The sequence below is a fragment of the Pangasianodon hypophthalmus genome, chromosome 6 (assembly GCF_027358585.1).
Source record: "Pangasianodon hypophthalmus isolate fPanHyp1 chromosome 6, fPanHyp1.pri, whole genome shotgun sequence".
In the NCBI taxonomy this organism is placed as follows: domain Eukaryota; kingdom Metazoa; phylum Chordata; class Actinopteri; order Siluriformes; family Pangasiidae; genus Pangasianodon; species Pangasianodon hypophthalmus.
In genome coordinates, this window is record NC_069715.1 from 2090807 (window position 1) to 2103875 (window position 13069).

Below are 13069 nucleotides of genomic sequence, written 5' to 3' on the forward strand. Positions count from 1 at the left end.
ATTACAACCCAACTTGTAACATTACAGCCAAACCTGTAACATTACAGCCAAACCTGTAACATTACAGCCAAACCTGTAACATTACATTACAACCCAACTTGTAACATTACAGCCAAACCTGTAACATTACAGCCAAACCTGTAACATTACAGCCAAACCTGTAACATTACAGCCAAACCTGTAACTTTACAGCCAAACCTGTAACATTACAGCCAAACCTGTAACACTAGAGCCAAACCTGTAACTTTACAGCCAAACTTGTAACTTTACAGCCAAACTTGTAACTTTACAGCCAAACCTGTAACACTAGAGCCAAACCTGTAACATTACATTACAACCCAACTTGTAACATTATAGCCAAACCTATAGCATTAAAGTTAAACATATAACATTACAGCCGAACTTGTAACTTTACAGCGACACTTGTAGCATGACAGCCAAACTTGTAACAATACAGCAAAACCTATAACATTAAAGTTAAACATATAACATCACAGCCAAACTGGTAACATTACAGCCAAAAATTGTAACGTTACAGCTAAATGTGTAATTTAATGAATAAAAGATTGTAACATTGTGGCTAAAAACATTATAGCTGAATGTTTAATATTATGTTGTAGCTAAACATGTACCATTACATCTAAAAGCGTAACTTTACTTCTAAATGTGCAACATTACAGATAAACCCGTAACGCTATGGTTTAAGGTGTAACATTATGACTAATCCTGTAACACACATCCTATAATCCTTAAATTTCTATTCCTCCATCTGTGTGCCTCTCTGTTAAAGCGGGTCTGAGGATTCAGGCCAGACTGAAGCAGTGACTCTGAGAAATGATGACTCATGAAGGAAAAAAAAAACAATAAAAACAACCCCGCCACAGACGCAACCCAATAAGCCATCTCCATGGCAACAGTGCGGGTCTAAAAGTGTACTGATTTCTCAAGCACGATTCAGCATGAACTCACTGGCAACACACACACACACACACACACACACACACACTGCAGAGAGATTAAGTCATCAGTATAGCTCCATTCAGTAATAAAATTTAATAAAAGGCTTGAATGAAATACAGTAGTGTGACGATACACAGGCATGACAATATACAGCGCTAAGGAATGCTAATCTGATCAAATCTTTTATTATGTTTGATTATAAATATCTTAGAGCCAAAGTGCCTTGTGTAAGTATTCATTCCCCTTGAACTTTTCCACATTTTGTAGTTGCAGTGTTGCATCGTGGAACGGAAAAGTCCATCATTAGGATTATATTCATGAATACACACAAAATAGCACGTGATATTGGGGGAAAAAAGTGTGTGTGTGTAGATATATTTATATCTATCTATCTATCTGTCTGTCTTTCTATCTATCTAAATATATATATATGTATATATACATATATGCGTGTGTGTGTGTGTGTGTGTGTGTGTGTGTGTGTGTGTGTGTGTATTCTGTGGTGCTTGTGGTCCATCATTTCTTCAGTTCCACGCTCACAACTTTAGTTCCTACCAGTAATTATTTCCCATTTAATGTTTGATGCTTTGAAAACTTATAAGCATGGTTTCATCTTCTCCTGTCATATACGACCTCTCATTAAATGTTTACAGAAATGTATTACAAAAAAATAAAGATTGGAAGGAAGTAGCAGAGATCATCTGGTGAGTGTATGTAGCTAGTACAGTTAGCTTGATTTGCTAATCCAGTCTGGGAATGAAGCTAGTGCGAAGCCGAGTGCGTTAAACACGTAAATCACAAACACACACGAGATTTTAACAACGATTAGGGTGTTATTTAATTTGTGGTTAACTAGTTGGCTGTAGGTGATTGTTCTTGGTTGTCACTGGTATAAAAAGTAACGCTGAACAGGCCACGCCCCCAAGACGCAAAGTACAAGAGACACGAGCGACTCGTCATCTGCTACACGAACTCGTACTGTAATATCAGCTCAGGACCCGAAACCTCATCTCTCAAACTACACAAAATAATCAGACAGCATGCAGTCACACAACTGCTGGTTAACATGGAACCTCTCTCTGTGTGTGTGTGTGTGTGTGTGTGTGTGTGTGGAACCCGGGTCCTCTGGGAGAACCTGTCCCAGAACCAGGCTCCTAGCAACAGACAGGCGTGAACAAGAGAACTGTGTGTAAAAATAGAAGCTCATCATGGACTGCTTCACGCATCGATGGAGAAGCTACACACACACACACACACACAATGCTCACCCACCAATCACTGCTGTGAACACATCTGCTCTCCTTTTTCTCTCCATCCTCCATGCTGCTCTCTTTCCACACACACACACACACACACACACACACACACATTCTTATAGCTTACAGTTTATCACTGTGTAAATCACACACTCGTCTGTCTCAGTAACACCATTTGTACATAAACATCTTCATAAATTACCAGAAAAAGTCTGTATTGCAAATTGATTACATCATAGACTAATTTGCATATTCATTCGAATCATCACGATCATTTGCATATCAAAATCTATTTCTTATAGACGGTATAATCCGTATATAAAACCGCACGAACTCATCAACGATTATACGACATGAAGTCGATTATTCAAGGATCGCATTAATGGGTCTCCTTATACGTAAATTTACAAAAACGTTGGAACATTTTTCCAAATAATGGATTTTCATAAACACCACATTTCCTGTGCAAATGATCCTGCAAATTATTCTGATACAATCATAAATGAGAAACAGATGAGAATTTAATATCAGTACATGCCTAATTATTCATGGAAGTGCTTAATGATGCTTCCTAAAACACACACTCACACACACTCACACACACTCACACACACTCACACACACTCACACACACTCACACACACTTAGTGCTTCTCTTAGAGCTTAAGTAACTTGTTGTGGCCTTGAGGTGGTCATTTATTAAACCCTGATGATGATCGTTAGTTTCAATGTCTGATTAAGAACATAAAGTGGAAAAAGCCAAATCATATCTGCTGAAGTTACGATTCTACATCACAGTAATAATGCTTACACCACGGCGCTGCTGAATTCTGCATTCTGATTGGTCAGAAGGTGTTGATTAGTTTTCTAGAACAGCAGCTCTGACAGTAGCGCAGGTTTATATTAATGCACTCGTTCTAATATGTTATGGTTTCAGCAGACGCTCCACGTAAAAGGATTAAAAACGTTTAAACGTTGATTTTAAATGAAGATGTTTACGTAACATGTACGGAAGGAGTCTCCAGTGTCAGTGTTTTGTAACAGTCAGAGGTAAAGTTGTAACTTTAAGTTTTCCGACATCTTCTGGACAGAGGAGTTTACGTGTTTTGTTTTTTTTTTGGTCTTATTAACGTCAAGAGAGAGAAAAGCGAGAGATTGGTGAGGAAACGTATTGTACGTCTCATTACTTGGTATTATTCTGCACCTCGCTCTTCAGTGAAAGAAACATCAGGTCCTTCACGTCTCTTCACGTGAATAGCTCATAATTGAATTTGTTTCGTTTTTGTTTTCCTTCAAGAACAAATGAAATGAAAAATCATTCAAATCCAATTAGAAAAGGAATGAGAGCTTGTCTTCTCGGGTTCGTGCAGCATGTCCAGGTTTGTTAAACCACCCGAGGACGCGTGCAGCTGGAACGCCAACGTCACCGAGCGAGAGGAAGAGGAAGAGGAAGAAAAAGAGCAAGAGAGTGTGTGTGGGATTTTCTATAATCTTTTTTTGTTCATTTATTTTTTCACTAGGGGACTGATTGTCTTGTGAGTCGCCCTTTCATAACTGATTACATGAATGTATTGCTTGTTACGTCATGTTCTACATGGGGAACTCAGATGACTGCAGGCATTCGAAGGGTAATGCACATGACTATGAGATCAGGGTTTGGTTTTATTCATGAATGAATGCTGGCGTTACGAGGAGACCCAAGATGAACGAGAAGACAGACGCATTAAGCTTAACGTAAACATGCACTAGCACCTAAACGAGACCCTAAATCTCGGGCCATTGTATTCACTATTTGTTTTATAACCTCATGGTGGAGGAAGCCAGTAAAGTTTTAGACGGCATTTATAAATTTGCTTCTGTGGAGATTTAAAGACATTAACCTGTTAAAATATACTTTACAAATTCTTTCAGATGTAATGAGAATTGTGGTACAGACACACTGCCATAATAAAAATAAAATCTAATTAATATTAGATTTTAAAAAGAGATTTATTAGATAAAAAAAGAGATTTTGTTCCCTGTTTATTAGAATTATTCATCTGGCACACGATTATATCCAAAGCGACTTATTTAAAAATGTCGGCCAGCTGAATAAATGTAGTGTAAACTGTAATATCTCTCCGTTACATCACTGAGCAGCTCATCCACTTTCTAAACTCACTGTGAAGTCTCTCATCACGATTTTTAATCATCAGACTGGAGGAGTTCACTACTTCCTGTTTAGACGCACGTGTGGGACATCATTAGGACTGAACAGAACTATAACGTAATGATGTAGAAACACAAGAAATGAGTGGAGTCTAAAACAGGAAAAGAACAGAGTTAATAAGCACACACACACGCGCACACACACGCGCACACACACGCGCACACACACGCGCACACACACGCGCGCACACACGCGCACACGCGCACACACACACACGCGCACACACACATACACGCACAAGATTACTACAATTACTCTGAACACTGGCTCCGCCCCTTACATGAAGCTTAACTCACCATCAACCTGTCTAAAGAGTAAACTATTCTACATGTAAAACATTTGATCTCTGAGAAAGAAGAGAGAAAGAAACAGAGAGAGAGAGAGAGAGAGAGAGAGAGAGAGAGACAGACAGACAGACAGACAAAGATGGAGACACAGACAGAGAGAGATAGAGAGAGACAGAGAGAGAGACAGAGAAAGAAAGAGAGATAGAGAGAGAAAGACAGAGAGAGAGGGATGGAGAGAGAGACAAATAAACAGAGAGAGAGAGGGAGAGAGAGAGAGACAGACAGACAAATAAACAGAGAGAGAAAGGAAGAGAAAGAGAGAGAGAGAGAGAGAGAGAGACACACACACACAGACAAAGATGGAGACACAGACAGAGAGAGATAGAGAGGGACAGAAAGAGAGACAGAGAAAGAAAGAGAGATATAGAGAGAAAGACAGAGAGAGAGGGATGGAGACAGAGACAAATAAACAGAGAGAGAAAGAAAGAGAAAGAGAGAGAGAGGGAGAGAGAGAGAGGGAGAGAGAGAGAGACAGACAGACAGACAAAGATGGAGATACAGAGAGAGATAGAGAGGGACAGAAAGAGAGAGAGAGTAAGACAGAGAGAGAGGGATGAAGACAGATAGACAAATAAACAGAGAGAGAGAGAGAGAGAAAGAGAGAGAGAGAGAAAGAGAAAGAGAGAGAAAGAGAGAGAGAGAGAGAGAGAGAGAGAGAGGGAGGGAGAGGGAGAGGGAGAGGGAGAGAGGGAGAGAGGGAGAACCAGCAGAGTGTTATTCTCACATTATTTGAGTGTAGACTATCACATGATGGAGGCTCATGTGAAACTCGGCTGTTTCCTCGACCCTCAACCTCAAATCCTCAACTAATGAGAAGTGTTTAATCTACATTATAAACACAGAGAGATGAGACGAACGTCAAACATCCCATAATCATCTCATAATGAATAAAACACAGTGTGTGTGGTGCTGTTACAGGAAAATAATCAGCGACTGGGTGGTGTGATGAAGCAGAGTTACTGACTCCATCCTGAAGCAACCTGAAGCCCGAGTGTTTTATTCCTCTCACTCCACAGCATTTCACCAACAATTACAGAATGATGTCATACTTTTTATCCATATATAGTTACATGAACAAGTGAGTTCCTGTTCTCACTTACGTTATAGCAGCTGTAAACATTCGTTCCCTCACCAGCCTCGTTTTTTTCTCTCTTGAACTTAATAAGACAAAAAAGAAATCGCAGCTTGTTACGCATGTTACAGAGAAACCGCAACGAAGCGTAAACTCTTCTGTCCTGAAGACGTCAGAAAACTTAAAGTTACAGCTTTACCTCTGACTGTTACAAAGCGCTGACACTGGAGACTCCTTCCATAAACGTTACATAAACATCTCCTTACAGAAAGTCAACGATTACATGCTTTTCTTTCTTAAATAACAACAATGTTTTTACTGTTTGAACGAGCGCATTAATATAAACCTGTGATTTGCAGCTGCACTACTGTCAGAGCTGCTGTTCTAGAAAACTAATCAACACCTTCTGACCAATCAGAATGCAGAGTCGGTGATAAACACTGAGCCGTCACATGGAGATCATCATATGACCACAAATCTCTTTAAAACTCCATAAAACAGCAGCTGCTTCACAAAAAACAAAAAATAAGTCTTGACTAAATAGCGAGCACAACCTCCTGATTAGCTTCGCGAGCGGAGGATGAGGCGGAGATGAAGAGAGGGTGTGTGTGTGTGTGTGTGTGTGTGTGTGTGTGTGTGTGTGTGCGCGTGTGTGCGCTCTAAAAACGACAAAACACTTCCTCAGGAACCCATCCAAATGTAACGAAGCTAAACCAGCTCTGATGGAATTAGCCCGGGCGACATACCAACACGCATCACATAATCCACACCGTGACATCACAACGCGCTCATGCAGGTGATCATGATGGTCACATGACCACAGAAAAGCCTCCAGCTGCTAGCAACAACATCCAACACACACACATGAGGTTCATATGAATCCCCACAAATGTAAACAGCATGTTCTGGGTCTTTTTCTGAAACACAGCTACTCCAATTGTGCACATTTTAATTTTTTTATTTTTTATTTTTTTAGTTTTCCATCTCAGACGGATGTGAAGGACAAATACAACTCAACAACATCTACAGTTACTGATAAAACTGTCCAGTTTCTTTTCATATCCAGTTTGCTACGCTAATCAGGTACCTGTGATAATTAACAATAATTAAATTACACTTTACAACACACTTAAATATTTTTTTTCTTCAGTTTACTTCATATGAAAAGTAAATGGAACCTACTCAAAGCACTCCAGATTTTTTGTGTTATTATTTTTACTTTTAGACATGTACTAAAATACGTAATAATGCAATACATCACTAAATAAAAATTAATTAATTTTTATATCCCAAAAATTTTATTTATTTTTTGTTTATTGTTATAATACACCCAGTGATCACACACTTAACTTCTGATATATAAAATGTAACAAATGCATTCATAGAAATACTAAACAAATAATGTAAAAATAATCGAATAAATAATAAAATATACACAGTAAATTCATACATTCACAATATTATTGGGCTTTTAAAAAAGTATTTTAAAAAGTATAAAAAAATAAAATAATATAAAAAATATACAAATTTTGAATTTTTGTGGATAAAATGTCAACTAAGAAACAACTTTAAAATTGTTTTTTTATTTTTAAAATCTTTAAAAAGAAATAAATAATAATCAGTGTGTGAAATAATGTGAATGCTCCGCCTGAGAAAAAAAATCTTTCATGATAATTCATTACATCACCTGAGAAGAAGTCTGTAAATAAAGTACTTAACTTTTTGCTATAAAAAATATGATTTTCAATAAAACAGGATTCAATATGAAAATATTAAGAATTAAAAATGCTTTCTGCCTGAAAAATGAAAAACAATTTTTTTTTAAATAGTAGTTGGAATAAAAGTGTAAAAATGGTATAAAACAGTAAAAAGTTAAATATGAAATGTATTTATATCAATAAACAACTATTTTTGACATATTGTGGAAAATATTTTTAAAAATCTGCAATTTAACTTCAATTTGAAGCAAATTTACTATTTTCCCCTGAAGCCTCACGTCAATGCTACGAAATTCAACTTAACATTGAATTTTTCAGCAGAATCACTAAATGTTTGGTCTTTTTCAGTTCAGGAATCAGAAAATAAAGCATCAGAGCATCACAGAATCTGTAAACTAGATGAGAAATTTTCTAAAACTGTCTAAAACACCATCTTTTTGTGCTAGTGGGGAAATCTTTTTTTTACGAGGCATGATGTAAATCACAACATTCAGGTTGTGGTCATTTTTTAAAGAGTTGCAGGTTTATAAACTTTTGCTGTTCAACATTTACACAAAATATTTAATAAACAAAGTGAAGGAGAAATTTAAAAAAACTGGATTAGTTATAAAATCACCAACACCTGACGATATCATGATGTTAATATATTGCGATATTGATATCGTACCTTCATATCATCACAACTGAATTGAATGATAACATTTTTACAGCCTTGAAAAGTTTTACTTTATCCACAAAAATCCTAAAGATACATTACTTCTCGGCTAGCAACAATCTCTAGCATGAATAATTTAGCTTTGAAATGTTAGCGAGTGTAAAATGTAACGTTATGATCACAATGTCAAGGTCAAAATGTCAAAAATTTTTGATCATTCCATGTTTCAAAATGACAAAAACCTCCAATAACAAACAACCAAACTTCCAGCACAACGTTTAACAACGTTATAATCCAACACTTACTTTATAAAACATATAATCCAAGTCCTGGTTCATCTTTCACCATATCACTGAGTATACCTGACTGGATCGCTTAATCCCACACGAATGACGTACTTTATTCTTTTTGATATTATTCTGTTTGAGTTTAAAAAATTCTGACTCTTCCTCCGACTGTTCCCAGGAGCTCTGATGATCTCGGCTCCTCTACTGCCTTCCCGAGAGCAACAAGATTCCTTCAGCATCACATGAGAGAGGAAATATAAGAGCTGTTTTGTATAATGAATCTCTTAAAAGCACAAAAGCATCCGTCATTTGTGTCTCACATGGGAACAGACAGGTCAAAGCACTGCTGAATTCTGGTCTCTGATTGGTCAGAAGGTGTTGATTAGTTTTCTATAACAGCAGCTCTGACAGTAGTGCAGGTTTATATTAATGCACTCGTTCCGATACGTTATCGTTTCTATAGCAACAGCTCATTCACAGGGACTCGTACGCCAGACGCTCCACGTAAACAGAGGTTTATTTAACATCGATGGAAGGAGTCTCCAGTGTCAGTGCTTTGTAAAAGATAGACGTAAAGCTGTAACTAAGTTTTCTGACATCTTCAGGAGGAGTTTATGGTTTCTCATTACGTTTTTCTCTTACTAACTTAAAGGTGAGGCTGCTGAGATGAAGACTGTTTACAGCTGCTATAACATACACATGAACAGGAACTAACAACATGAAATGCAACAATAAACGGATAAAAATTATGACATGTTGTTCTTTAATAAATAAAAATTGTAACTGGGAGATTGCTGTGCTATAAGAGGAACTACAAAACACTTCAGGATGTACTGTTAATGGATAAAACAGAAACACACCATCGTTACTCACTCTTATTGGTTTGCTTTGTCGCTCATTTGCATAAAGTTAAACGTCACGCGACGTTGTTGCATCGCTTGCCCCGCCCACTTTGCGTCACCTACAGTCGCCAGAAATCTGCAGCTCGTGTTCAAAATGAAAGCTGCTTTTTACTGTATCATGTCACTACTGGTGTGAACGCTGGGTTAATCGTCATGGTAACCTAGAGACTCTGATAAAACTACTTAAAACTATTGATTGTGGTACAATTATGATGATGATGTAATGATGATGTCAGAGAAATGGAGGATCTGTTCCCCTCACACTCAGGAACTCCATGACGTTGGTTAAGTAACTGAGTCCTGCTTCACTGCATCAATGGAGGTTTATTTGACTGTGCGCACACACACACACACGCACGCACGCACACACACACACACACACACACACACACACAAAGCGGTGAGTGTTCTTCATATACACATGGAGCAGGAATGCATGACCTGAGAGCAAACAACATCCGGAGAAACGCAACCTTCACTCTCCGTCCCAAATCACAGCGTTCATGTCTACTGTAGTGTGCTTACTACAGCACTGGCCATTTTAAGAGATTATTTTAAAAAGAATTTGTCTTTATTTTATTATATTTTATTTTCAGACGATCACGAGGTTTTATTCTCGCTGGCTGGAGCAAATGCAGCCTATAAATGACATTTAGGACACAACCTCATCAATAACACTCTGTATGCTATTACAAATCCACACATTTACTCACAACATAGTGGACTTCTAAGAGTGCACTATTTAGTAGCCATGTGCAAAAGCATAGTAAAGAAAATGCAGTGAACTCCCACAATGCACCACAATCTGTAACAGTAGAGAACACCCATAATGCAGTGTGACCTACATACTGAGAAAGCTGTGTGGTTTGGGACGCGTCCACTTTGGGCCGCGGTGGTGTTTACGTGGCCTATATAGTGAGCAGGGTAGCGGTTTGGGACACGCCCCTTTAAAATAGCGTTTCACCACATCAGAGAAGACATTACTGCATGTTTACGTGGTTTATCATATGGATATAAAAAGCCATATATAAAGAGAGAGGATGAGTGACGGAGTGGTGTGATGAAGAGGAGTTCCTGTTACACGCTGAGGATTATTTTCCCATAACAGCGCATCCCTGAGCTTTTTATTCCTCTTACTACTCTACAGCAACAATTTTCAACAATTACAGTTGATTTATTTATTAAAAAATGACACAGCATACTTTTTATCAATTTATTTATATTTAAAGTTGTTAGTTCCTGTTTAAGCAGCTGTAAAAGATCACGAAAAGAAAAAACCCACAGCTTTTCATGGTACCGAAAAAACGCAAACAAGCGTAAACTCCTCTGTCCTGAAGATGTCGGAAAACTTAACGCTCCAGCTTTACCTCTGACTGTTACACAGCGCTGACACTGGAGACTCCTTCCAGAAATGTTACATAAACGTCTCCTTACGGAAAACTTCACCACATCAGTGATTACACACGTTTTTAATCCGTTTACATGGAGAGTCCCTGTGAATGAGCTGTTACTATAGAAACGATAACGTATTAGAATGAGCACTGCTGAATTCTGGATTCTGATTGGTCAGAATGTTTATATTTATGCGCTCGTACTAATACGTTTATGTGGAGAGTCACTGTTACTATAGAAACGATATTAGAATGACCACATGAATATAAACATTCTGACCAATCAGAATCCAGAACTTAGCAGTGCTGCGGTAAAATAGGCAACATTAGCTAGACTTTCTAGTGAAAGCCTATCGTGAGAAGGGATTTTGTCTCTGCCTTGCGGATGCCATATTAAAAACCAACTGAGTCACATGACCAACTCGTTAAAAAACTGACACACAATCTGATCGTAACAGAAACTAATCTTGACATTGAATATATTCTGGCAAAATGTCACGACAGAAACAAAGCCACATGTCTGCAATTCATGTACAAGACACACTACACCTAACAGCATTTGCTCTAATTAAATGCTAAACCATTAGCTCACACACACACACACACACACACACACACACACAGGGGGATCTAAAGCTTGAGCGCATTCACAACACAGCAGATGTGAACATGGGGGATGGGTACAGGCCTTCTCCTCCTCCTCCTTTCTCTCCCTCCATCACTCCCTGCATCATCATCATCATCATCTTCATCATCACTGTTACCTTCATCATTACCTTCATCCTCATGCTATCATCACAATTCAAATGAAACAACAACAAAAAAAAATTCTAAATCATTACAATGAGTTTGTGTTTATTCCAAACACACACACGGAGGACACTGAGGACATGGAGGAGGCTTGATGATGATGATGATGATGATGATGATAATGGTGATGGTGATGAGGCGAATCTCAGCATCAGCATCACACACACATACATACGTCATCTCATCTTCAGCTTAGGCCTTGATAAATAAAAACACACACACACACACACCTATACACTGTTTAATCGCACCCATGCATCCTTCATCCACATGATGAGAGAAAAACAACACGAAGATCAAAAGCCGCATTCATGTTTCTCCGACATGACTTACATTACGGGGTGTTTTTTTTGTCCTATTATTTTTGCCCTAAAAAATGACACATCGTCACAAATATCAGGCTTTAAATAAAATCACACAAGCCACTCTGACCTTCTCCTACACCACCATCACAACACAATAATCACATTCACATCTTATTCCATTTTTAGCTCCAATGCATCAAAAGCATCTCCCAAAGATGAAATCATGAAATAAATAAATAAATAAATAAAAAGCCGCAGAATGAATTACCTTTGTATAGAGCTCGGACGCAGCCATGACTCCTCTCTCTCTCTCTCTCTCTCTCTCTCTCTCTCTCTCTCTCTCTGTAAATCTCAGTTAGGTGAACATCAGCTCCTCTTCTTCCTCCTCCGCTTTCTTTCCTGCTCCTCTTCCTCTCAGTCCTCCAAACGCCGGGGTGTGAGTTTGACTTCAATGCGCGGGTTTGTGTTCGAGCATGAAGCAGTTCCTCTCCTCTGCTCTGCTCTGCTCTGTCGGCGTCTCTCTCTCTCTCTCCCTCTCTCTCTCTCTCTCCCTCTCCCTCTCCCTCTCTCTCTCTCTCTGTGCATGCTGGGTACATGAGCAAATGATTTAGCGCAGCCGCGTGGTGCAGGAAAATGAAACAGCAACGCCCCCTGCTGGTCAAACACACACACACACACACACACACACACACACACACACACACACACACACACACACACACACACACACACAGCTCTGCACTCAGTCAATATTATAAATTGTATACTTATTATTATTGTTGTTGTTGTTGTTTTGATTAATATTATATATGCTTCAGTGTAGACTGATTTTCCACAGACAGACAGACAGACAGATAGATGTGTCCGTTGGTTTTTGTTGGTTATGTGGTGGTTAGTAATGGTGGCTAGTAGTGGTTGATAGTAATAATGGTTAGTATTGGTGGTTAGTAATGGTGGTTATGGGGTGGTTAGAAATGGTAGTTGGCAATGATGGTTATGCGGTGGTTAGTAATAATGGTTAGTATTGATGGTTAGCAATAGTGGTTGTAATGGTGGTTTGTTTTGGTGGTTAGTAATGTCGGCTAGAAATGATGGTTAGTAATGGTGGTTATGTGGTGGTTAGTATTGGTGGTTATGTGGTGGTTAGTAATGATGGT

General features: G+C 38.5%; 1 protein-coding gene across 1 annotated transcript in view; it reads right to left on the reverse strand.

Annotated features, from left to right (window-relative positions):
* The window catches only part of myo5aa (myosin VAa), an 80675-nt gene extending 69864 nt beyond the window's left edge, over positions 1 to 10811 (reverse strand). Inside the window, 1 exon segment of the mRNA XM_053234710.1 lies at positions 8523 to 10811. Within this exon segment, the coding sequence (XP_053090685.1) occupies positions 8523 to 8555 (33 nt within the window). The 5' untranslated portion in view covers positions 8556 to 10811.
* Between the last annotated feature and the right edge of the window lie 2258 nt (positions 10812 to 13069).